The sequence below is a fragment of the Mycteria americana genome, chromosome 22 (genome assembly GCF_035582795.1).
Source record: "Mycteria americana isolate JAX WOST 10 ecotype Jacksonville Zoo and Gardens chromosome 22, USCA_MyAme_1.0, whole genome shotgun sequence".
NCBI classification, from domain to species: Eukaryota; Metazoa; Chordata; class Aves; order Ciconiiformes; family Ciconiidae; genus Mycteria; species Mycteria americana.
Window position 1 is genome coordinate 5,550,981 of NC_134386.1, and position 25,838 is coordinate 5,576,818.

The 25,838-nt window shown below is 44.0% G+C and overlaps 1 protein-coding gene across 6 annotated transcripts in view; it reads right to left on the reverse strand.

The window, feature by feature from the left end:
* Positions 1-800: 800 nt before the first annotated feature.
* Positions 801-25,838, reverse strand: part of GPATCH8 (G-patch domain containing 8) — a 58,196-nt gene continuing 33,158 nt past the window's right edge. For 2 of the 6 annotated variants that reach the window (XM_075523116.1, XM_075523118.1), the window contains 6 exons: positions 23,747-23,791; positions 21,560-21,627; positions 20,973-21,059; positions 16,890-17,033; positions 7,540-7,670; positions 801-7,131 (listed from right to left, as the gene is read on the reverse strand). In XM_075523116.1, the coding sequence (XP_075379231.1) occupies positions 3,291-7,131; positions 7,540-7,670; positions 16,890-17,033; positions 20,973-21,059; positions 21,560-21,586 (4,230 nt within the window). In that variant the 5' untranslated portion in view covers positions 21,587-21,627; positions 23,747-23,791 and the 3' untranslated portion in view covers positions 801-3,290. Of the gene's footprint in view, positions 7,132-7,539; positions 7,671-16,889; positions 17,034-20,972; positions 21,060-21,559; positions 21,628-22,128; positions 22,259-23,746; positions 23,792-25,838 lie in introns of those variants that run through there. The other 4 variants (XM_075523114.1, XM_075523115.1, XR_012778637.1 and 1 more) reach the window with 3 other exon arrangements.

Consider the following 25,838-nt stretch of genomic DNA (forward strand, 5'->3'; position numbering starts at 1 on the left):
CCAGCAGAAGCAAGCGGAGGGACAACGCTGCAGCCCAGGTCAGGAGCTGCTGATGGGGGAGATGGAGAATTAAAAAACACCAGGAGGGCTGAAAGAGCCGACATCATGAACTGCTGCGGCTGGCAGAGCGCGGAGAGGCGGCACCATCCCCGCTCGCAGGGGCTGGTACTTCTCCTCCACCCCTCGGCTACCAGCTGCTGTTAGAGAAGGAGCCGGGGGGTGGATGGGCCTTCGGTCTGAGACACTACAGAACCACGCCGACCTGGCATCCAGCAACAGCCGCGGCACAGCCGCTCGCTCTGCCACCGCTGCCCCGAGCGCGGCAGGGAGGAGGGCAGGGAGGCTGGATGCAGTGCCCCGACACCCAACCGCTGTGGCTGGCTGCAGGAACGGCACAAGGGAGAGCACGGAGCGGAAAGATGGGGCGGCCGAGATGCTCAGCACCGGGGCACGCTGCCCATCCAACCACCAAAGTACCGACAAGCACTGTTTCTTGCCTGGTTTCACCTTTAATAACAGTTTGACCAGGTGGGTTCACCGTGCCAGGAGAGAAGTTTGTGGGACTTGCTCAGTGCGTTGAGGGCTCCTAGCCAAAATAATGCCCTTAAAAAAAAAAAAAAAAAATTAAGAGTACATTTTCTCTGTATCCAGCTCAGTATCTTCTGAGCAAAGTATTCCAATTAAAAGTTGTTTTACTTGATGAACCAGGCATCTAGTACTGTTATTTTAGGAAAAAAGACAGCCCTGGGCTACATCGTGATCAGATGCAGCAGCTCCAAGTCATCTCACCCAACCACACATTTTTTCCACAAATCATTGGTTTATTAGAAAGGTTTTTTCCCCTCATTTTACAGCATATATATATATATTTATATATATATCTTATGTGACAAAGTTAAATACAGTCTGTTTATGCCTGTTAAGTAATGATAGGTTAATTATTTTTAGCACTATCCTGGAAGTCAAAAAAACCCCTGACTGCAGCGTGAAGGGTGCCAGAACACGCATATTGAATCTAGAAGCTAATGAAGCTCAGCATTGAGACATTAATACTGTATCCTGTTAATTATTTACAGAGAAATTGAGTCCCTTTTTTTGACCGTTGTGTTTCAGTCCGACCTGCTCAAACGCAAAGTTTCTCGTTTAAAGAGTGAGGAAGCTCCAGTTTGCGATCCTTTGAATCTCCACCCCCCCCGGGTCTCGGTGCTGCGCTTCGGGAGAGGACGGGGAAGGGGACACCAGGCAGCCGGCACGTGCTCTGCGTCCCCTCGCTGCCTGCTCCTGCCGGGTTTGGCAGGCAGGAGCGGGTTTGCCTGCCTGCCCTGAAATCAGGCCCCACAAAGCACTGCAAGGTGCCCCCGAACCGCTCTAACACAAGAGGACCTGAACCTGAAATACCCAGGTCAACGGGGACAGCAGCAACTCGTCCTGGTGCGGTGGGAAGAGCTCGTGGATGGAGAAGCCTCCCACAGTTAGTGCTATCTGCAGCCAGCGGACAATGCCGGAAAGAACAGAGCAATCCCTTATGGAACATCACAGGCAGGCACAGCCTCAACGGATTAGTCCTAAACCACCTCTCCCTGCATGTAAGATGGCAAACGGTTACGGTTAAAAGGCTCTTCCTTCACCGGAAGACTGTACTGCACTGCACAGCAGGGCTGGCACCTCCAAATCACCGGTTCAAACCCAGGAGAAAAAAAGAAAAAAAAAAGGCGGGGGGGGGGGGGGGGGGGGAGATATTTTATACTCTGGGAGACAACCCAAATTCCCAACACTCCTGAGACTGCCTCCAGTGTCGATTTCTATAAGCAGCTGCTTAGCAAAGGCAAGGAGCGCGCAGCATGCCCGGGCTGCTTCCCTCCGCAAAGCCGGCAGCCACCGCCGCCCTCCAACGCGATGCCGTTCATTAGCTGTTAGAGTCACCGGTGTCGTCCATGCACCTCACCTAGTCCAAGTCTCACATTTTTCTTCTGCAAAATGCTAAATGAAGATTTTTTTTTTTTTTTTTACATTTTATAGTACATAAAAACTTCAAAAATACATGAGCTTGATAAAATATACATGCTTAGTCATTTTGCATCTAGCTGAAACTATAAAGTTGAACCTTTACAAGTGTCTTATTTCACCTACAGCAAACATATTTACACAAAAGCCACCAGAACAAGTACCACTAAAAGAACTGGCTGTAAAAAATATTATTGCGGTATACTACAAATGTAACCTTTTTATATGAGCTACAAAAAGCAGCATCTTTGTTTACAGAGTTCAGTGCAATTCTTTACATTAAAAAAAAATACCCTATAAATTAATAAGGAAACCATCAGTATTACAGAGGAAAGAATACACTTTACATACCCCGGCCACTCTCCCCAGTCCTCTGTATTGCTTCAATTCCTAAAGGGATTTTTCTTCTCTCTCTCATCCGAGTGCCTCTTTCCCAACACCGCAGAAGATGGAAGTCAGAGTAATATTCCCCCCCAGGCGAAGAGTGGTCAAAGCCCAGATTGAAATCACCAGCCAAACCGAGGACCTCTCTCCAGTCCAGGATATCCAGAAGGCGTCAAGGTGCAGTCCTCGCGCAGGAGAATGCTAATGCAGGATGGAGAAGGGTCGGAGCTCTGAGCACACGCGCAGCTCCTCTCTTCGGCTTTAAAATAAGATCTTACTTCCACCTTTGCTGCCCACACCGAGAAAAAAAGAACCCAAGTATGCAGCGATCGGGTGCCAAGAAATCTCCTGTAACGCCTGAAAACTGGTACTGGCCCAGCCAAAACTAGAGCGGCACTGCCCTTCCACCAGTCTCCTCGCCAGGATCCACAGCTGTCAGTTACTGAATGTTTTATCGCTGATTACAAGCCAGATTCAATCATGCTGACTATTTTAATTAGATGACCTCATTAAAAGGATTTTGAGAGACCTATTAGTGTGTATGAAATCTCATTTATCATATACAAGGCGGCCAAAGGAAGATGACCAAGTGTAAGAATCCGGGGGAAAAAAAGCCTTTCCAAGTGTCTCGCTGGTCTACATGTGACATGATTCTTCTAGGATACAGTGCTGCTACGTGTACGGAAGTGTCGGGGACGCGAGACAGTCCCTGGTAGCAGATATACACAACGCTTACGAACTGACCCGCCGCCTGCTGCTGCCCAGCCCTCAAGCCTTTGGCTTCTTTGGCTGCTAAAGAGTGAAAGGAAATTCTCAGGCCCCACCTGCCAGCTGGATCAACTTCAACCCCTTCCCAAAATGCAAAATATTCTCCTTCCTCCAAGGTTACTTCATTTTGTCCTTCATGTGCCGTGACTGGGCGGATGCTGCAAGTCCTGTCCTGAGAAAATGGGGTGCAGCAAAGGGTGAAGATGTAACGCTGTAGCGGCCGCAGCGGCAGCGGGTCTCGGGGCAAGAAGGGTTGGATAAAGAGCGTGAGGAACCGGATGAAAAGTAAAGGGGCCCGGATGGATAGCTGACGCCGGAATGATGTGGATGGGGTGGCTGGCTAGAAACGTAGCAGGGTGCCCTGGAATAATCGAGTGGGTCAAGTGGGATAACGAAATAGGCGTCAAGTGGGGCTGGGGTATATGATGAACCTGAGCGAGAGGCTGGGGATGGGGGTGAGGGTGAATCCCGATGGCGGCGGCGGCCGCGGCGGCGTGGTGCTGCAGGATGGCATGCTGCACGGTGGTGATGGAGGTCGCGGATGCCGCCGCCGGCTGCTGAATGTGGATGGGCTGCAGGGCAGGCGCTGCCGGCGCCAGGGCCGCCGAGGCAGGAAAGGCCTTGACCTGCTTTGCCAGAAGCTGCTGCTGAATGTGCTGCTGAGCAGCTTGCTGCAGCTTACTGTATTTCTCCATTTCTTCAGGTGTAAAAGTGATCGGCTGGCTCTCGAGCGGTGCTAGAGAGGAGTCTTCTCCTCCTTCCCGGTCTCCTTCAATGCTCGGCTCCCCGCTCTGAGGCACGTAGCCAGAAAAGTGCTCAACATCTGGAACTAAGGGCATCATACTGGTTTCTACTGGAACAGGCTGGCTGCCCCCGTCCATAGGTTCTAGCCCATCACCATCGCTCGGATCCGAGAGGAAGTTGTGCGGCATGACCAGATCTCCAGAACCAAAGCACTCAGGGAGTGCCGGTGCTTCGAGAGGAATGGACGGCATTTCCACAGCAGGTTCATCACGTTTCTGCTCATCCAGAGGTTTGTCCTGAATTACCATCACCACTTCTTCCAGGCCAGCCAACTGAGCCTCCTCAATGCCTTGGGAAACATCCTCAGAATCCGACAGCTCTTGCTCCTCGCCCCTCTCCAAGCCAGACTCTTCATATCTTTTGGCGTTTGGTTTTCGAACGGTTGGCAGTTTCCCAATTAAGGGGAGAACCGGTTTGTTGCCTAAGGAAGGAGGAAGTTTTGGGCCAAAGTAGCCCTGGGGAGGATCTTTGAGCTTTATGCCCACCTTGTTTGCTCCTGCCAGCATCTCATCGGTGATGCAGGGCTTCTTCTCAACCTTCCTGGATTGAATCTTTTCCAGGAGAAGTTTTGCAGTGACAGAGTTTCTCTCTTCTGGACTGCAGTCACCTTCCGAGGCCCTCCCCGTGCCAGAGCCGCTGCTGTTCTGGGAGAGCGAGCCAGACCCTTTCAGATCCTCTCCTTTGCCATCCTCTTTCTTCAGTGACGATCCTTCACTTCGGCCTCTCTGGAAATAGTGAGGAGACTGTGAGCGATAGATTTTGGACCTGATAAAGTCTCTTCTCCCAGACCTCCTCTCTTCAGGGCTCTCGTGGCCTCGAGAGCCCTTTCGCGAGAGAGACCTCTGCGAGTGGCTTCTCGTACTGCGGCTGCGATCCCTGCTATAGCTGCGGCTCCGTTTCCAACTGCGACCCGTTACGCTTCGGCTTCTCCTCTTGCTTCGACTGCGGCTGCAGCTGCTACTGTGTGTTCTGCCCCGGCTCCTTGTTCTTGACCTGCCTCGAGGGTGGGTTCGGCTCCTGCTTCGACTCCTCGACCTGCTCCTACTTGAGCTGTAGTCATCTTCAGAAGAGGAGTACTTGCGCCGCTTTGATCTGTGATTTGAGCTGTTGTAGTCGGAGTCATCCTCCGAGTCATGGGACCGCTTTGAATGGCACCTTGACCGGTCACTGTAATCGCTGTAGCTATCATCCGAGTAACTTCTCCGACGGCTGTACCGGCTGTGGTCCGAGGAGGCGTCAGAGCTGGTCGAATAGGACCTGTGAGAGGAGTGCCTCCGCCCCGACCTGGAGCGGCTCCTGGAGTGGTCACTGCCGGAGTCATAGTCATCGCTGTACTGTGACGGGGATTTCTGCCGGCAGTGCTTCCTGTGAGAGCCCTCGTCGCTGTCGTAGTCCCCGCTGCTCTGCCGGCTCCTGCGGCTGGTCCTGGCCAGGGAAGGAGCCGAACACTGTCTCCTCGAAGCAGGTAACTGCTGCAGCTCAGCCTTGTGCTTTTTGCTGCCGTGCTCTTGGCAGGAGTTACCACCATCCTCTTTTTTACTGCTGCTTCCCTCTTCAGCAGACAGAGACTTCCTCTGGGACTCCTGAGAGAACCGCTTTTTCTTCTGGAAATGGCTACACTCTTCAGACAGTTCGGTTTTTAGCGCTCGTTCTGATTCAGTAGAAAGAGAGGATTTGCCTTTTTTGTGTCTGTGTCTTTTCCGTTTCTTCGGCTTCTCTTCCCCCAGGTCAGTTTTTCGGCCCTTCTCGTCAGCTTCCTCCTTGTGTTTACGTTTGTGTTTGCTGGACTTTTTGTGCTTCTTTTTCTTTTTGTGTTTATGGGATCTCCCAGATTTATTCTTACCAGTTATGCTTTTACTACTGTCCTCTCCCTCTCCCTTACTAAGGCTTGTCAAACTGGACTCCTGCTTGTTCTGGGAGCCACAGGTGGACAGAGATTTGCTTTCCATTTTTAGAGCAGAACTGTTAGCTGCGCTTTCTGCCTCCTTGGGTTTGCTTATCTCACCAGAGTCTGTACTCTGAACGTTTTCTTTACAAAGACCCCCTGGATCCTTAGATTTCTCTGCTCCTTTACCTTTAGCATCTTTGTTGCGAGAGAGCTTGAAATCAAAATACAGGGGGTTACAACTGTACGAAACAGATGGTTCTGCTTTGGTAAATATGAGAAGCTCTGAAGGCCACTGGAGAGTCGTGCTCTCATCTTTACTCAAAACGGGGAAAAAAGGTCCTGTTGGATGCTTTGGTCCTTCAGTGACATCTTTACAGCCTAGGACAGGCTGAGTGACTTCTTTAGTAGTGTCTGGCTCAGGGAGATTGCTCTCTGTAAGATGCTTGCTCTCCTGCATACTCGCATTTTCTGGGACTTCTTTTAGTTCTGTTTTGCTCTGCTGAGCTGCAGTTTCAGTAGTACTCTGCTCCTTCTGCTGCCCCGTGCTCTCAGCAGCCTTTTCTGTGTGCTTGCCGGGTTTGGGTTTTGGAGAACTACCCTTTTTAACTTCATGCGTGGTTTTTTTGTTCACATTTTCAGCTTCCATTTGTTCGGTGGACTTCATGAAAAGCAGGAATTGAAAATTAGGCTTTACTTTACAATGGGCTGGGGGAATATAGTGGTAGTATTCTGGTTCAACTGCCATTGGTCCGTCTTCTCGTCTCATCTTTTTCAGTTTAGATAAGGTAGTGGCTAGAGACCCACTATCTTTGTCATGTTGGTCATCTTCCTCCGCCTTGCTGTCAGAATTATTTGTGCTTTCGCCCTCACCAGATTTCTGCAGGCTCCCTGCATCTGAAGACCCTCTCTCATCACCTTTTGCTCCATCTGCAGAACTTGATTCTTCCACGTGGTCCTTGAAAACAGAAGCTATGGTCTCAAGCTTTACCGGAGTCTTCTTGGCAAATGAAAACGACACGCCTATCTTCTGCAGTGGAGTTCCCGAAGTACTCTTAATGCCAAAGCTGATTGCTTGCGCTGTCTGGATGGGCGTTTGGCTTGGCATAACAGTGCCACCGACTTGTCCAGTGTTTAGGAATCCTCTGTCCATAGTCATCTCTGTAGCGTGGCCAGAACTCGTCTGGATGAAAGAACTGCTGTTGGCTGCAGAATCGTCATCATCTCCACCTTCCTCATCCACAGCCACCGTGGTGGTTCTGAACATGGGTCCACTTCCAGGAGCACTGTATGAACAAGTTAAAATAGAAGAAACAGCTGACTGCCATTTGTATACCTCTGCATTTGGTTTCATGCTTGATCTCAAACAATCTTTTACCCGTTTCAAGTACTCTTGTATCCAGAAATATGCATTAAAATAGCATTATACAGCCATTTGAATTTTTAAAATATTAAACAACGGAAGAAAACTAGTATTGCTGCATAAAGCAATTTGGGGGTGCCCCGGACTACCATTTTAGTGAGTTCACTCCTACCAAAACCACAACATGAGGCCAAACTTAAGCGTGAAGCTTTGCCCTCAAAACTTGTGCAGGATTACAGGAGCAAGAACGCCAGTGCGGCAAAGGGCCGCAGTCCCACGCAGGACTCTTGCACACACGCTCCAAGGGTGCTCAGGGATCACCTCTACTCACCATTCAGGCTGTCTCCTCTGTTCAGCCAGTTCGTGTAGACGCCGGAGGGCTTTCTCTTGCTTCCTTTCATCTTTACGTGATCTTGAAGAGACATTTCGAGCAAATTCCCTCTGCTTGAGATCTTTCAACCTCTGAGGCAAAAGAAAGCAGGAACAGATTAGATAAAAGCAGTTTGTGGTTAAGTGTCCGAAAGCATCTCTTTGCTGTAGCACTGGAAAATATGCTGTAAAGCCCCTCCCCAGTAACATTTATTGAGCTAGGATGGAGCAACAGCATCGTAGCTCAACAAACCAAATGGAGCACGTTGCCATCCTCCCAGTAGCTAAATGAAAAGACAACTGTTGATCACTTTTGGCTATGACTTCAAGTCTCTGTATATACATTTCCAATCAACATTACTGGTTTTCTTTAGCATGTACAATAAAGCTGATTTCAAAGCAACAAGCAAATTTTGGAAGGAAAAGGGGGGAAAAAAAAGACTGTTTGCTGCTCTTGCAGGGTGCAAATGTACTTGACAAACAGTGCGTGACAGAAGTCTTAATAGCATGGGCCAAAGAACAGAAAGGGATTAGCTGGTGCAAGAGAGTCACCCAGGTATTATATCTTACAAAAGCAATGTACAAATTACATTGGAGAAGGTGCCAAAAATCCCATGCAGATGATTCCAGTAAGCAAATAAATAATACAACATACACCACAAATAGTTACTTTTTTCCTGACAGTAGTTCTAAGCGGTCTCTCAAGAAACAAAATGCTCTAAAATGCAGTGGGGTCTTTTGGGGTTTAATATTTTAGAGGGCAGAAACACTAAGTTCCCCAGAAATCTTATCATGTGAGGAAGCAAACCCAAACCCAAGGAACTTTAAACATCCTAACAGTCGCTGAGGAAATCTAGATACCCGATTCTAATAGAAGTCTAAAATCCAAGACTTCAGAAAATGTTTGAAAGTCCTTGTCTCAAAGCACTAGGAAAAGAGGTGCTGTTTTTCCTTGGAATATATGTGAAAATTCACAAGGCATTTTTTTTTTTAGAGTGCTATACAGAAGTTTAAGTAACAGAAAGCAGCAAAGACAGACCTCTACCATCCTAAGGGATTAATTTTTCTTTTTTGGTGCACAATTTGAAACCCTTTCAAAAGGCCCAATTCCAGAAAGCATCATGTACCCAGCTTTTGAAAAAGTTTCATGTTTTTCAGGCGTTTCATGAAGGGCCTGAAAGACTAACGGTACTCAAAAGACAGCAGTCACTTCAGAAAAAGCCTCGTACAAGATGTACAAATCACTGGTGAATTCTAAATATACCTTCTGGCTGGCTGACTTTGCCTCTTCAATGGAGCAGAGTCAGACTGGTACACACAGAAACAGTGGATCTGAACACTAACCCGAAGTTCAAATTAGAGGAATTAAGTTTGCCCAATGTAAAGAGAACATTGCTTTGTGAAAAAGGGGAAGATTTGACAAGACAGAGGATTCTCTTACCTAATCGTATTTACTAAACATGGTTGAGCGTTACCAAAATCAGAGGGGAGGACACACAAAAAAAAAAAAATACAGCTATAGACACTAGTAGAAAGAAACTCACTCTTGTGATCTGGACTCCAAAATTAGAAGGGTTTGCTTTCAATACATCAGCTGAAAACGTCACATCACAAAGAAAAAAAGAAAGTAAAAATATAACAAGAGTGGAAGAGAGAGAAAAAAAAAGGCAAGCATTACTACACAGGCTCTCGGTGTGTCTGCAAGCTATTCTATGGAGAAGGAGCTGAGCCAGCGAAGCTACGGGACCGAGCTTAGGGAGTCTGGAGCAGAAGGGGGGAACACACAGACACATACACGCACAGACACAGCAATGATCCCACCTGGAATAACAGAGCTACTTTCACCAGGACAAGTAAAGGGCTCAAGGGTTTTGTGGTGTATGTTAAATAGTAAATTTTTTTCCAAGAGGGAGGAAAAAAAAAATAATGGACTAAGCAATGCTATCAGCTTTTTCATGCTGATTTGAAAAGCGTATCTAAAATGCTCCAGGAAGTTAAAGTCACCAACAGCTGACAAAACTATTTAACTGGGGTTTGATGCCAAGTCTCTAGATCACTCATCCATTTGGAAAAAAATATGACCCAGCTATTTACAACAGAAATTAACTGTGACCTTTTACTTTAAAGAGGAAGGTGCAATGGTGCACTCAGAAACCCAGCTCCGCACCTCCAGAGATGGCCTTAAACATCTCCCCATGAAATAAAATGGGTTCAAAGTCAGTTGATAATGATGCAGCTGCCCACAATGCAATCCTGCCTTCATTACAACAGACAATTCTAATGAAAACAGAATTAAATGCCCATTTCCTTAAATGCTGACCTTTGCATGTCTCTGCTCCCCCAGACCTCCCACTCTCAACACTTATAAATTAGAAGTGATGAAGCAAACAAACTATCCCGATGCACTGCAAACTCCAGAATATGCAATACACAGCAGCACCCAGCTACACTGATATCTGCGCCTTTCAAGATGATAAACCACTAACCAGGGTGTCAAGACTGCTGAGAATTTATTACTCCCCAAATCGGGGAAAAGTTGGTCTGATTTTACAAAGCTGACTTTACAAAGGACTGAGAGATCTCAAGGCTGAGTTTCTTTTTATTGCACAGGGGCCAGAAGGAAGAAGGGTCTTGCTGGGTAAGTATAGGATAGAAAAGCTCCACAGCTGCACCATGCCATCTCCTTCGGAATGTAAAATATGGAACATAACATAGCCCAGAATCTTTGACTGACCTAAAATGATGCACCTATCATCAGAAATGACTTCTCAAGTTTACAAGGAGCCAAGTTCCAAGAAACCTGGCTGGACTGCATTATCTTACATAAATGCAACCTGGGGTAGGGGAAGGAGGGACGACAGAAGACCAGACTGCTCATCGGTAAAAACAAATTACTACAGGAACAGATGCAGAAGGCTACGTTCACAGGCAGCCGATTAGCACTGAACTTTTAAAAGAGCCAGAACTCTTCAAAATATCCTGTCAGAGTAACCGTTACCTCGCTCATTGTTTCAAGTGCATAATTGAATCCAGCCATTTATCCACGCAAAGAACAGTGGATAACGAGTTAACTACAGCTATGCCTACCCTCCTCCCCCAAACCTAATTGGGGTGAAGCAATTAAAAGCCTGAAGTACAATTTCACAGTAGTAAAAGGAGTGTACTGAAGCAACGAAATGCTTTTCAGCATACTCCAGGTCTCAGCCTTCCCAGAAAGCTATTTGAACTAAATCGATATTTAAGCTAGGCTTACATTAAAGAAATTTCTAATCCTTAGGCAAGCGTTCATTATCCTAATCCCCCAACAATTTAATATCGAAATTACTTTTTGGACCACACCATATGCGTGGGTGTTCACAGCGGCTGGATAGCCACAGGAGGCGTCGCACAGCTGCCCCTTCCCCCCCAACACAGCAAGACATTTAAACAAGAATTTAACGTAGCCACTCAGTCATCCTCAGGGAGCTTCTCTCCACCAACTAAGGAGAAGGAGCCCTGGGAACCCATCTTCTTGGGGTGAAACCAGCCTTTTTAAGTCTTCCCATGGTGCTCAGCAAGACTATAATTTCTTCAACATGATCAGAGCCACCAACCTGTATTAAATCAAACATATAGCTTCATGCTACTATAGAATTTAAAAATTAGGAAGCATTTTTTCTTCATAGGGAGTGTGTTTTCTGAGGAAGCAGAAGGTTTATCTAAGCAGCAACACATTTACAAACTGATGATAGTGACCATGAAGCCAAGAATATTATTCTGCTGGTTTGTTACTTTAGCTGTAAGAAGGGCCACATCAGGAAGTCCAGTGACCAGCAAATAAGGACACAAATCACTAGCACTTAAGTAAAGTTTGTCCAAATTTCTGCACGCTAGAAGCAGTACTTCACTACCTCAAGCCTTCCTTCAGCTTGGTATTGTGTTTTATTAATAGCTGCCACCCACCTCAGCTTTGTAACAAAGAATAGTATTTTAAGTTTTCAGCCTTGTTTCTAACAAAATTACTAAGAAGTCTCTAAATTTCAATGGCAGTGCAAATTGAGCTCTTAAAGAACAGGTTTCCTATAAAATCTGCAGCTACCTCAGTACTCCAGCACAAAGAGGCTACGGTAATGGATTATCTCCCCATCACTGCATAGCTCAGGAGGGGCCAAATTGGCATACAACGCCATTACCTTACAATTCTCTTTAAATCAGCTTAAATAAGCTGCACTCCAGCATCATTTAAAAGCTCTAGAGAGAGCCCATCACAGACACGTGAAGGTGGTTAAATAAAAGGGGGACGATCAGGATTCAGAAACTGTTGTAAGAGGAAAAAACCCAGCACACGCTGTGGCAATCATGCATGACATTTTGCTGGTGAGATGGTATGGAGGTAAGACCTCCCCAGCACCAAACTGGAGTGCATTGCTTTTCAGGTTCAGGACCAGCGGTAAATGGATTTTCTCAATTTGAGGTGACAAAGCCACACAATTTCACTGAACTGAGGCCCATTCAAGAGGCATTCTTTGCCTAAAACTGCAGAGCAGAAAGAGATCATGTTATTCTCAGAATAAAAAAAGCACTCCGCTACACTGCTTTACTAGACCTGAAGATCTAAGACTTTCATCACAAACCGTATATTCAGGAGAAAGGGATAGACTGGATCCACGTACAGTGAGATTTCTGCATTGGCTTGAGACAGGAGGCAGCTCATGTGACAGCACAATCCCATTAGAGCCTACTCCTCCCCTGCTATTGTTCTCAAGTCTGTCTGCCAATCCCTATTAAATAAAATAATAATGTACTTTTCATTACATGCCAGCAGATTTCTGGCTTTCTGAACTTTTGACATATGCTCGATTCTTTGCCACAAAAGCTTCTAGGAGTGAACTACACCATTAGCTAAATATGAGCTCAAAGGATGGCAACCTTTATAATTTTATATAAGTGAGAACACAAGCCCTGCTTAGTTTTGGTAATCAACATTCTTTGCACGCTCGTAAATGAAGTGAAAAGAGCAGAGGGGAAATGGCATGCAACTGCAGTTTTATTTCATCTTAATTTCTTCCCTGACACCTCATTTTCAACTTAGGAAAATACACCACGCATTAATGCAACACAGATAACCCAACGACACAAGTCTGCCTGCCCTTCAGGAGGCTAGCATCGCCTGTAATCACAATGTCCAGGCCCTGCACACTGAAGACTTATTTACTGAACACTCTCCATGTATAAGTGGTCTTCTCCAAATGTGTTTGCCATCAGCAAACAAGCAGCTGAACAACTAAAACTGGGTGGTTTTTGAGGGTAAAGCATTTCTAGAGTAGAAAAGCCTCCCATGTAACACCAAGTATCTTGGAGATTCTCTCTTCAGCCTTCTACATTCAACCTGTGCTTGAAGATACAAGTTTTTGGAAAGCACAAGTCCAATTCTCCCCAAACCAGAAAGTTCAGCGTTTGGATTTACAGTACTCATCAACGACAGCAGTGGCTGTGTTGGTAATTTTATTGTGCTTTAACAGATCCCTCCCCGTCGGCATTAGAAGAAAAGATCCAGATAATTAGGGCATGAAGAGAACTGCAGATCTATAGTTGCAGCTCTTAGTTCCACCCTCTTTCCCAAAGAACTTCTTTATGGAAAATACATTCCCTTTGTCCTTTTATAAAGAGAATCTATGCAGAATTAATCATCTACATCTCCAAAATGCCACACATTTAGAAATAAATAAAATTAAAGCTACATAAAAGACTGCATTTCAATAGTGGTTAGCGTTCTCACAGTTAACCTGGCAAAAGTTCACACAGGAACATGTTTGTTTTTCACACTGAATGCAGAAGGTGAATGTTTTTATTCTGTTTGGTCAGTGACTCAGTAAACAGCTCAACCCCTCATCAGGCATGCTAACAGGAAAGAGGTGACCGTATATGAGATTCTGTAAGTAAGTTCTTGGATGAAATAAAAAAACCCCAAAACCCACAGTAAAAGCTAACTGTAAATGCTCATTACTTACACGTAAGATAATTCCAACCGTAACAATTTCTGCAAGCTGCTCTAAGTGATGGGCAATACAGATCAGGTTTATTTGATAAGAATACACAAACTGGGTACTACCCCAGATAAGGTGACCCACATTCACCTTCATGCAAACCTAACATGAAGTATTCTATCTTGATGTCAAAACCCAAAACCGAATTAAGGGCCCACCCAGATGTAGTGCCCGAAGGATACATTCCCACTGAGTCCAGAGTATTCAAGGACTGTGGGAGCTCTCAAGCACCTGGACATCACTTATCTGCAAGAAAGCAGCACAAAAATGCCTCACTACCCAAGTTTCTCACTAGCTGCAGGAGAAGTTTCCTTTCTACATTTGCCTTCTTTTGCATTTGTCTGTCAATTATTATTACTCTGTTGATAGTCAGGACTGTGCAACATCAGAGGCGGGAGTCCTTCGTAAGCTACCAGTCCTTCTAGTTGCTAGGCTCGAGATCTTACAGCTAAAAAAAAAAAACCATTAAAGATATCAGTAGCTTTCCAGGGTACAAAAAGTTATGACATCTATGGTTACAGCCTTTTTCAGTTGCTCACTGAAGGATCTTTAAGGGAACTGAGTTTATTTTTCCTCTTGCAGTGCCATCTGTATGAACCCAAGTTGCTTTTAGTCCTCTAGCTTCCCCTGAGAGGGACTGACCATTTGGTGAATAGATAGGGTTACTGTTCTTTAAAACATCTGTACTTCCCATTTCAAGTATCAACCTAATAAAAAAATCTAGAGAACAACATTGCACACCTCCAACAAGATGTTTAAAATACAATGACTTAAACAGGCCAATGGTTTGTGATAATAAATTGAAGATTATTTTCCCAGTTAAGGTAATCTAGAAATACTGCCTTTTGGCTAGAAACTTGGTGTTGAGGTACAGACATATCCGAATGCCGTATGAAACCAGTATAGTCAGGAAATAATAATAATAAATCCTCCCCTTTAATTGTTTGGTGTTGACAAGTTGGTGGGTCCAAAATTTATCCGGTAGGGATCAATACACTTACCTATCGTCCCTGTTTCGCAATAATCCTGAGTTCCTTCCTGGAATACAAGACAGTGTCTTTAACTCGGGAGCGGAAAGGGATCTGAGCATGGAACATCTATTTACAGGGACAGCCTAATGCTCACTGAGCCACAGAAGGAATAAGCAAACACTTCAATGTTGTGGGTATGTGTAACTAAAAATACTTAAAAGCAAAAATGATCCCATGGAAATCTGTTCAACAAGCTAAGAAAAAGGCAAAAATGAAGCACTGTTGCCTCAAGAATTACCACTGAGAAGACAAAACACTGCGGATAATATATGCCAAGCCGGTTTGCTGTAATTATCTAGGATACCATAATGTCTCCTCTTTCCAAGAAAGCCTACTGATTAGCCTACTTTTAAGAAAACTTTGTTTTTCCTAAAAAATTTATGTTAGCCTTTACATAACCTTGCTTTCTTGTCCAAAGAGTCAAAATATGAAACATCGATGTGCAACCTATTATGAAAAGCACAGCGTTGTTTGTTTGCTTTTTTTAACTTCCTTAAAATTTAGAATAGACTTAGAAATGAGCCTATCTTGAGCGATAATGAACAACAGAAGTGAGATAGTGTTGCTTATGCAAATTTACCTTCATTATTTCTAGGTAGTTTCAAGTTCACTTACTGAACACTGACCCAACAGGGTGACACACATTTCAGCACGACATAATGCTGGACAAGCAATTTTTTCCTTAAGCAAAGCATGATTGCTTCTTTGTTTAAATCCCTGTGCAACTGGAAATGAATGCTGGGTGATGCAGCAAGAGTTTGAAGGCTCATTTTCTCCAAAGCCTGCCTGAAGTTACTGCAGTGGATGCAAATTATCCAAGAACATAAATTCCTTTAAAAATAATCAGCAATACCGAGCAACCCCCGAATTCTTTCTACTGATGAGAAGCTTACGCCACCCTGTGTGTTCCCAAGACATTTTTCTTTCAGGTGACTCTTCTTGCACCCTTACTGATGACTCCTTCTAAATCAAGGAGGGGTGGTTGCTTTCCACAGGTTTGTTTCTTCTTCCACAGCATCTCTAGATGCTAGAAAAACCCTCAGCCTTGCCAACCTCATGTCAGTCCCCCTATTAATCACCCAAGGGTTTTAAACAGGAGTTGACATAATCCTACTGCATCACCAGACTGTAAGAGTGCGACACAAACAGGTCCTTCCACCTCCTAAACAGATGCATGTAATTGCACTCAAGTTTCAACCAAGTTGATGGAAAACTTCAGATGAAGTACACTGCTATCAGGTATCACGACTGTGCCACCAGCTCGGTCAAAGCAGCCTGTTTTCCCAATACAAAGTAAATGAATGAATTTCTGCTCTTAATTCTATTAAACCACAATTCACCACAGTACTCAAACAGAAACTGCCCTGCTGTGAGATTTCCTGTTAAGACTCCCTTAGTGAATTTACTTTGAACTACCATATCCTATACTTAATGCACAAAAAAAATCATACTCTGTAGTGCCATATTCTTGTTTTTAAGCTGTTGCTTCACTGCTATTTTGCAAGATCTCGTAGTCTACAGCACATCCTCCAGAAGTTATCAGTATTTTAATGTTTGTATTGTTAGAATTTATCACTAGGAATATCAAAAAACCTCCTTTGAGCAATTTCATCTCTAGATGAGCACAACACTGCTGTCTGCTGTACCTTTACATCTCATTTAGCAGCTTCAAACGGTCAAATAGATCAGGCTAACACATGAACTTTTATTATTTACTGTGCAGTATGAAGTATCATGGAGGTACATCCCTACCTTGGGACCGAAGCCAGTTCCACACAGATTCGCAATCTGGAATTTGGAAAGTGCTCCTTTTTTTACAATTACACAGCCCATTATTTCCTAGTCTGTTTTCAATAACTTGACAGAACACAGACTAAAGTATTAAAATGCACACACGTGGCGTATCATCAGTCTCCAAAGTTGTACTATGATAAAAGCTGATGCAAACTAGGAGCCGTCCATATCCATCTGTACTTGTTCCCAGTTTAGCAGCAGCCCATTCCTGCCTGTGGGTCATTCAAAACTGGGCTCCCTTGGTGCCTCCTTGAACTCCTTGATGAGTTGGGTTTTTTGTTTGTTCTTTTGGGTTTTTTAAATGTACGGTGGGCATAAGAATCTTAACCAGTGACATAAAATACCTATCCCTGGGGCTATAAGGAAAATAGATACACTGGGGAAATTCAAAGTATTGACCACAAATAAGACTGCTGCAATGAATATAAAAGTGATGAATTGTGCTATCAACACCTGTTTACCTGCTTGTGAGCATGATCATAAGAGTTGATATGGTTGTCAAACTCTTGATGCTTTTGATACTGCTTGTCACAGAGTTCACAGTAGAAGTTTGCTCTGAGGTCTTCCAAAGCCTTGGCAATTGCCTTTTCTTTATCAACATAATCCTGCAAAATTAACAAAAAAATGCTTCTGTTAAAATTTCTGTAAAACAAACTGGAAGATGATGAACTAGTCCTTTAAGGAAAAATAGCCCTTAAGAAAACCTTAGCATACACTGATTATTGTATTTATTAAGCTGACCTGTCTTTGCAAATTAAAAGGTATGAAGGATAACTTTGCAATACTACCAACCTAGCCTTGACCCAGTTTCCTAACATAGAACATAAACTTGTCATTAGCACAGGTATCAGTAAAAGGAGACTGCTTAAAAAAAAAAAAAATCTAGTGCTGATGGCAGGAAGGCAGTTGCGGCTGCAAAGGGGAGAGCCTGCTGGATCATCTGAGATAAAAAGAGAGGTTCAAAGCCTCAAGCTAACACATAAACAAACTGGCAGCTGCCTGCTCGCATAAGATGCACGAAATACGCATCAAACCAAGGAAGATCACTGCTTTTGGAACAGAATCTTAGAACTTTAAATGCTGATACTTCCTCCATTTTGAGTGCTAACAGATGTCTGCTTGATCTCAGTTTGCCTGCAATTCAATAGGGAGGCACACAGATCTGCGGCTGGGAAAGCACAGTTCAGACACCGTTGAGCCTATTTCACTTCTCTGTAATTTTACAGTCAGTGAAATCTTCCCAGGAGCAATGCTGTCCATTAAGCTGAGCTCAAATACAGTGATTACACTGGGAGTGGGTACAGGTAGTTCCCATTTAATAAAAGAGGGGGAGAGAGATCGCCTTAGAGGTTGCAGACAGTATTTTTTTTCCTTACATAATTCAACATTTGTATAGGTGCAAAACCAAACCTCCAAGCAAAGGTGAGGTGTCTACATTGGCAACGGTCACGTCCTCCCCACTTTTGCTATATGGAAAAGTAGCAGCTTTTGGATTGGCAGTGGCAAAAAGCTCCGGGACTCGGTGGAAATCCCAGTCCCTCAAGTGGCTGCAATGGCTTGAAGTCCCAGTGCCTGGAAGTGCTGTGCTGCTCCGCGAGCCCTGGCACAGCCGCAGTCGATGCAGACCTGGAAGGGCTCAGCAGCCGAGGGCAGGAGGCTCTGAAACACTGATGCCAAGACACATACTAATCTCAGGGCTAAGCAACTTCTTCCTCTAGCCAGGTCGTTTCAATTGCAATCCCACCAGCAAAATTAATAAAACATCGCCGCTCTTTACAAGCAAGCTGGGGAAGGTTTACTTTAACAAGATGGAAGCACTTATGCTGATACAAACTAAAAAAAAAAAAAAAAAAAAAAAAGCTATAAATGTATTACGAAGCATGCTGTACTACCATCAGCATACCCCATATAGCTATTTACCATATGCATTTCAACTGGAATAAAGAGAAATTATATAAGAAAAAACAGCCTAACATTTGAGAAAAAACACACTCAAAGAGTTTAAGAGTTTCTGTCTTCAACACAAGCTTCTTATGGGAAATTTCCTTGCATTGGCAAGAGGAGCTAGCAAACATTTAAAAAAAGATACACTATGAAAGCTTTTTTCTTTTTATTTAAGATCTTGTTCAAGGCAATATGGTTTATCTCCCAGTTACCACATCAAAATTACATTAAAATAATATTGCTGAGCATGTTTTTCTATAATGCAAAATTCATGTAAAAAATTTCAACACGGGGGGGGGGGGGGGGAGGTGTCTGAAAAATTCTATTGCTAAAAGGTTTGTTTTCAATTTAAAGCACTGTTCACCTTCTAAATAATAATAATTTAAAAACAAAAATCTATTTCAAGTTCCTGCTTCCATCTATTACCAGAGGCCCTTGTTAAGAAGAAAAAAAATCAACAAAACTATCTAGAGCTTTCAGCCTGAAGCAGGTCCCCAGGAAGACAAGAAAGGAAAACAGAGCAGTGTGAGATCCACAGAACAATGACATTTAAGGTTCCTCTGAAACCCTGAACAAGCTTCCTGCGCCACGTGTAGGTTTTTTTTCCAGAAAGCATCCTGTGGCTAAACAATGAAAACACAGCCATTTGAGTGATCAGAATCTATACAAAAGAAGGGAATTAAAGAACATTTCTTGCTTGCTTCTTGGTTGCAGAGTTATCTGAAATTCCTTTGAGACTCACTGAATGGCTAATCAGGATGCAGCCACAGTTGGCAATTACATAATGGACTCCTGCAGAGCAATGAAAAAAATTAGGCTTGCAGAGATTTTCACAGATTAATACAGAAATGCAAGAGCCTAGCGATAAAAGCATGCTAATAAAAACACATCCGAGTTGGGAGGGACTGCTACCGCTCCATAGAGTTCCTGAAAAAAAAAAAAAGTCTGTGCTGAATAGTGGCAGGAAGACAAAACAGTCTGAGAGCAGCGCACGTTCAACTGCATTTGAAGACAATTGCAAAACCCACGAACTTTACCATAAATCGCACTGCAGACCTGAGACAAAACATCATTACATGCAATTCACACAAGAGCTCCTACCAACCACTCTGAAACGAAGAAATACTTTGTACTCGACAGCTGCTGTCTGAAGATGCCCAGCACGGCAGCTGGGGGTTTGCTGCAGAAAGGGATCGAGGCTTTCGGCCACACGCTGCCCGAGAACGGCCAACGTCACGGCCAAACCTTCCCTTTGTAGCGGGTGAGCAGCATGCCACCCAGCAGGACATTAAAAACAACAAAAAGGAGAAACGTCTTCAAGGAGAAGGTGCACCTGGACGTAGAGGAACTGTTCAGCACCAGCTGCATAAGCCCATTTAAGAGCACACTTGTACTTTAAAGTGTGCCAGAAGAGATCATTAACTGCATGCAGCTCCAAACTAATAATTAGCTTTAAAAGTAATTACAATGGCTTTTATTTTTAAATGAACAAATATACCAGCAATTCACTTGCCAAGCAAGTCAAGGTCCCAACTTAAGAAAAAAAAAAAAAAATCAGGAAAGGAGGCTATAAATTTTTGTAGCTGAATAAACCGCCTGCAGTATTAACTGTTGAACCGGTGAAATGGAATTTTAGATTCGCCATGGTTATATTTAATTTTAATGGAACTGAAACTACTTTTCCATTATTCCTCAAAGAATTAAAATTTATGCAAAACTGGCACTTTATTCTAATGTCTAGGGCTCCTCTTCAACCCCGGTACTTCTCAAATCTCAGGACAATTAAACAAGCAGGCTTTCCTAAGACTTGATGTACTTTACAGGCTGGTAAGCAGAAGAGTGGATTAAAGGACTAGCAAAGACCATGTCTCCACAGAGAACTCAGTTACAGCTAATCCAAGTATGCTCCAACATGTCATGCTCAATGCCAACACGATGGCCTATTTTTATCATTAAAAAAGATAACAGTCTTTGGCTTACAAAAAACCCCACAGGTTTTGTAAACCCTATGGAAATACAGAATATATGTGTGTGTATATATATTCTTTTAATGCTGCCTAAGAAATTCTTCCAAAGAGATACAGCCCATCCATTTCTCAAACCTGGAGCCATTCGTACCTTTCCAAAGAAAGCAGGATTTATGCAACAATACATAACGCACTACTTACTGCTTGCTCAGTAACAACAGAAGATCTACTGCACTTCCAGCTGATAACTGCCCATCTAACATTTGCATCTGCAGATTTTGCATTGACAACGTGGCAGGTTCACTAGAAAAATTTGGCAGCCCTGGGTCTAGGGAAGGAAATGTTCTGCTTATCCTAGGACTGTTCTTTCCAGAACAGGAGCAAAGCACACAGAGAAAGCCCTGCTGCTATCCTGTAGCTCTTAAGCAGCTAAACAAACATCAAGGTTAATTCCAGGAAGCGAATAACCAGTTCATTAAAATATAAATAATCTCAACAATGACAAAAAAATCAAGAATACTTAATTCCTACTACCATTACCGCAGCCCAACGAGAAGAGTTCTGTCCTATCAGAACAAATCCTCTCCCATTCAGCCCACGAGAACTTTGATGTTAATGCCCCCATTTCAGTACCTTGTATTTCTGCCTCAGCTCCTCGGTGTCTTCTTTCTCCACCTCCAGTACACGCCTCCGCTCAGTGGCATCTTCGGCGTAGTCGAGCTTTTTTATTTAAAAAAAAAAAAAAAAAGGAAAAAAAAAGAGATGCAATTTGTCCCATAAATACTTTGCACTACTGAGACTGCCAGAATGTGTAATTTTAAAAAGATGAGGTTTGAAACAGAATCTTTGCATATTGTACTTCACTTTCCCTCTTTTGTCATCCCACAGCGTAACCCATAGGCAAAACGGTTCATTAATCCTTCCGAGATGGAGGCTCCCGGCAGGCCTGTCCACTGCGGGCAGCAGCCTCAGCTTTGCGGAAGTGAAATTGCAAAGCCCAAGAATTTTGGATAGCATCCAGACCTCAGAACTCAGGTATCCATGGGTAAACAGAGTATGTATTTTGAGAAGTGTTTTCTTGCTGTGTTGATTTAAGAGCAAGTTTTTCTTTACCTTTGATGCGCGAATTCTCACTTTTAAATTTCTTTCCTATCAACTCCCCAAGAGCCATGCAAGGAGTGACAGGGTACAGGGCAGGAGCCAGAGGCGGGCAAGCTTACCTCCATTTCCATCCGCCCCATGCCCATGACATCGTACTTGACGACGATAGGGATGGGATCTGTCCTCCCTGTAAGAGGAACACACACACAGGCGGTCAGCAGCCGCTCTGTCGCCACAGCTCGCTTTACACATTGGGTTTGGGTGGTTAGAGATCTTGCCTTGGAGTGCAGAGACCAGAAAGCTACAGTGAACCAAACACAAGCCATTCTCACAGCTTACAGCCAAACCTGCTTCTCAGCTCCAAACCGGTTACAGTTAAATGCACCCTGAGTGGTATAAATGGTATTTTCTGAACATTAACTGGTCACGTAAAACATACTCGTGGTTAATGTTCAACCATGACAAGTCCTAGGGCAGGGCTGTTAACAGGACTTGAGAAATGAACCTTCTCCTCAATGCTTCCACATCAGGCAATACATTTTCCTCATCTTCTGATGCAAGTGAAAAAGCTATTAAATACATTTTACTGCTCTACCACATCAATAATTGATTAGGACTTTCCTGTAAAAGATGTGGAAGCCTCCCTCCCCCCAACTTTTGTCCCTTCCCAAGAGTAAGGAAAGCTGACCGAGAAGCGTGGCACAGAAGCCAAACTTCTTTCATCCAAAACGACCGCCGGGTCCAGGCCAGGTGGTCAAGCACCTGCTTCCCCAGCTCCCGCGGAGAGATGCTCTAGCACTCGCTGTGTCATCTGCAAGCTGTGAAAAGGACTAGTTGCGAAGAAAATTGACTTTGAACTAATCAAACTATGCTGGAGATTTTTTTTTTTAAAACATATCTTTAATCCACTCATAACCAGCCAAACAAAGCAAAATGGGGCAGACAAGCACTTTACTACCACAGCTTTTTTTTTAAATTATTATTATTTTTATTTTTACATCACAACTCGCGCTGTTCGTTGTGATGTAAGCCCACTGAAAAAGTACTTACCTTATCCGGTGCATACCTTGAGTGAAAAAACAGAATGTTTACTTCCCTTATTATTGCTCTTGTTTTGGTGTAAACAACTGTTTTGTTATACACACATACACATATATTATACCTTTGGGCTAAAAGATCTACAGGTTTTAATCATGCCAAAAATATTCCATTGCCATCCACATGCGCAAAAGGCTAAAGTCTTTAAAACTGCCTCAGAAAACCTGTACAGGCATCAGCTTCTCTCTTCTCCAATATCAGCTTTCTCCGACTTCTGCAAAAGCGGCAGTCCACAGATCTCAGACTCCACGGAGTCCTCAAAGGGAACCTACTCTGGTCAGACTTGTGTCTTTTTAACTCCTCAAGTACAGAGGCATGTGTTTTTCTTTCAGAAACAAGTCAATTTAATTAATCGCTTTATGGTTTTGTTTATACACCCATAAATTTGACAGGCATATAGCCCCCAAGTCCAAAAATAGTTAGCACACCGATCCAAAATAGTATTTTGAATTGAGCTTTCGTTTGGGTGTTTTAAGTGTTCTCTGTTTGAAAATGTTTCTCTTACGCCCAATGGTATAATAAAGTAAGCAGTGACTGCAATTTTTAGCAAAAGGACCAAATTAAAGACAGGTTATAAAAATGACTTCCTAAGTGCAATATCACTTTCATAACGTCTCAGCCAGGGATTTACTGGTAAGTGGTGAACCCAAATGGAATGGCTGGCAGCAACCGCCAACAATTTATATTCATTTTTTTCAAGCTTTTTTCTTTTTGGTTTGGTTTTTGGGTTTGGTTTTTTTTTTTTGTTTTGTTTTGTTTTTTGTTTCTCCAGCAATCGAGATCTTTCGATGCAGCCTCATTGCCCTGGTAAACCCCTGTGTACAAACAATGCATCAGTACTTTTGCCTTCTAAGGCAGTCAAAGTTTGTTGGTTGTTTTTTTGTTTTGGTTTGGTTTTTTTTTTCAAAATCTATTTGGAAATTGCAGTAGCAAGTGCTAGTGCCCATCATGTTGGGGAAAAATCAAGTTTGGACAGTATTAGAAATTTATGTTTAAACTGATTTTGGCAGTTCTAACACAAACAGAAACATCCCTTCTTAGCAATACCCTTTAATGAACAAGGATCAGACAAGTGTGCATAAAGAAAGGAAAGGAAAGGAAAATGAAAGACCAAGCAGAAGGATGATGGCTACAACAGAGAAAGTAAGCCTAACATATTGGTGCACTGATGACAAAAGGAGTAATTCAGTCTGAAAATAAAAAATTACCACTGCTAAGTTTACCATCACCACAACAAGTCCAGGATCATAACGCTGTAAAAAAGAAACACCATTTGTTAGGCAGAAACCATTAGGGGCAGAAAATAGGCCGTTTGTAGTAGGCAGGTAGGATGGGTTAAAAAAAATAATAATATGAGGCTTCTTCCTCACCCCTCCACCCCATCACCATGCTTTGCCCTGTGGAATCAGGGAGCGGGTAGACTTTGCGCAGTTGTTTTTTGTTTTCAGAGCTGCGCTCGAAACCTGAAATTTTTGGGTGTTGGAAGAGGTTGAGCTCCTGGTGATGGCCCAATTTAAAAGAGGTACTGAGGCACATTTAAGCAGGCAGTTTAAAAAGGAAACAAATCAGGATCTTAAGGCAATTACAAATATTTTGGGTCAAAAGGAGCTCTGTTTTCAGGTAAGAGGAGCATATTCAATGCGAAAAGCGATGCCTTTGTTTTAAACTTAACCATTATTTCATTACGAATGAAATACCACAGCAGCCGGCCAGTGCAGCCGCCCAGCGTGACATCCAGCCGACAAGTGCCAAGCCTGAGCACTTTGAGCACGTAACACGGCTACGGGCAGCAGTGCCCATCCCCGCCACCAAAACCACGGCTCTGTCCGGGGCAGCAGGACACGCTGCCGGGCAAAGCGCTGGGCGGTGGGTCATCGGGGCCGGGGGAGCCTCGCTCCGTGTCCGTGGAAAGCCACTACAGCTGAGGGAAAGGAGCGGGGTCTGTGTTGCCAGAGGGCCACCTCTCACCCCGCTGACTGCCAAGCAGGCTGGGCGGAAGATGGAGAACAGCCAAAGGGGAAAATGGGACTTTTTAAGTTAAGCTCTTTAAGTTCTCCTTTTAAAGAATTTCCTCAAGAAAATTTATTCCAGAGCTACTGTGCATGACAACAGGACCTTTACTAGCATGTAAACGAGGTTCTCAGACATTGCAGGACTCCCATGTTTAGGGCTCCTGCTGCCCCTTTTCGGGTACACTGACACACTTCGAAGGGAAAAACTGAGCTTTCAAGAAAGGGCAAGAATTCCCACACTCCATGCCACTACTATGCAGGGTTGCAAGCACTGCCACATCGATAGCTAACCCCCACACACAGTAAATCATGCAGAACACACAAAGCTGTGTCCGTGCCCCAGCCCCCTACACCCCAGAAAATCTATTTTCTTTCTGAACCAGGTCACAAACTCTTTCCTTTACAGACTGGTGACATTACACAGGCTACAAACCCCAAAGCAGAGAGGGTTATTGGATAAAACACTTCCACACAAGGGGAAAACCTCCATGGAGAGGACAAAGCATAAACTTCCAGCAGGATGGTAAAAAACAAACAGCTTACACAAGTTGCACCTTAGAAAATCCAATCTCATAAAGTGAATTAAGTTTGTAATTATTTCCTTAATTCAGAGATGAAATGAGATTTCAAAACTGAGCGGATATACTTGTTTTGCTTTCCTCTTCCTAAAGAAATGGGGAAACCTTTCTCCCAGCTTGTGAAAAACTGCTCACCCCCAAATACACCCCGACAGCCGCCCCCCTTCCCAGAGCCCTGCGCCGGCTCAGAGATCTGCCAGCGGCAGGAGGAGGCAGACTGCAGGCAGCACCTGGCCAGGCAGCCTTCTCCAAATTCACCCCTTTTTAATTTGTGCAAAGTTATTGGATACGAGCAAATACTTTGCCAGCAGTGCTGTAAATTAACAAATCTTGGGAAAAGAGTTAATCCTAACGCTTCAGGGCTTTAGTATCAGACACCAAGTCATGCTGCACACGGAGGATTATCGTTCCACGGCTGCCAGCTGCAGGGTGCGTGCTCCGTCTCTGGACACAGCGGGTAGATGCTGCTCTGCTCTTCGGAACGGGACACTGCACCAGATGGACCTGCCATCTGAGCCCGTCTAGAAACGCTGGCGTTGTCAACACTAGTGCACATTTTATCTTTCTTTTTTAAACAGTCAAAACAGAAAACAGTTTTCATCAATAATTAGCAGATTCAGAAGAACTCCTCCCTCCAGCAGTATCATGCACTGCAACAGATACAAGAGACGTTTCTGAAGGTCTGTTTAACGACAGAGAAAGAACAGGAT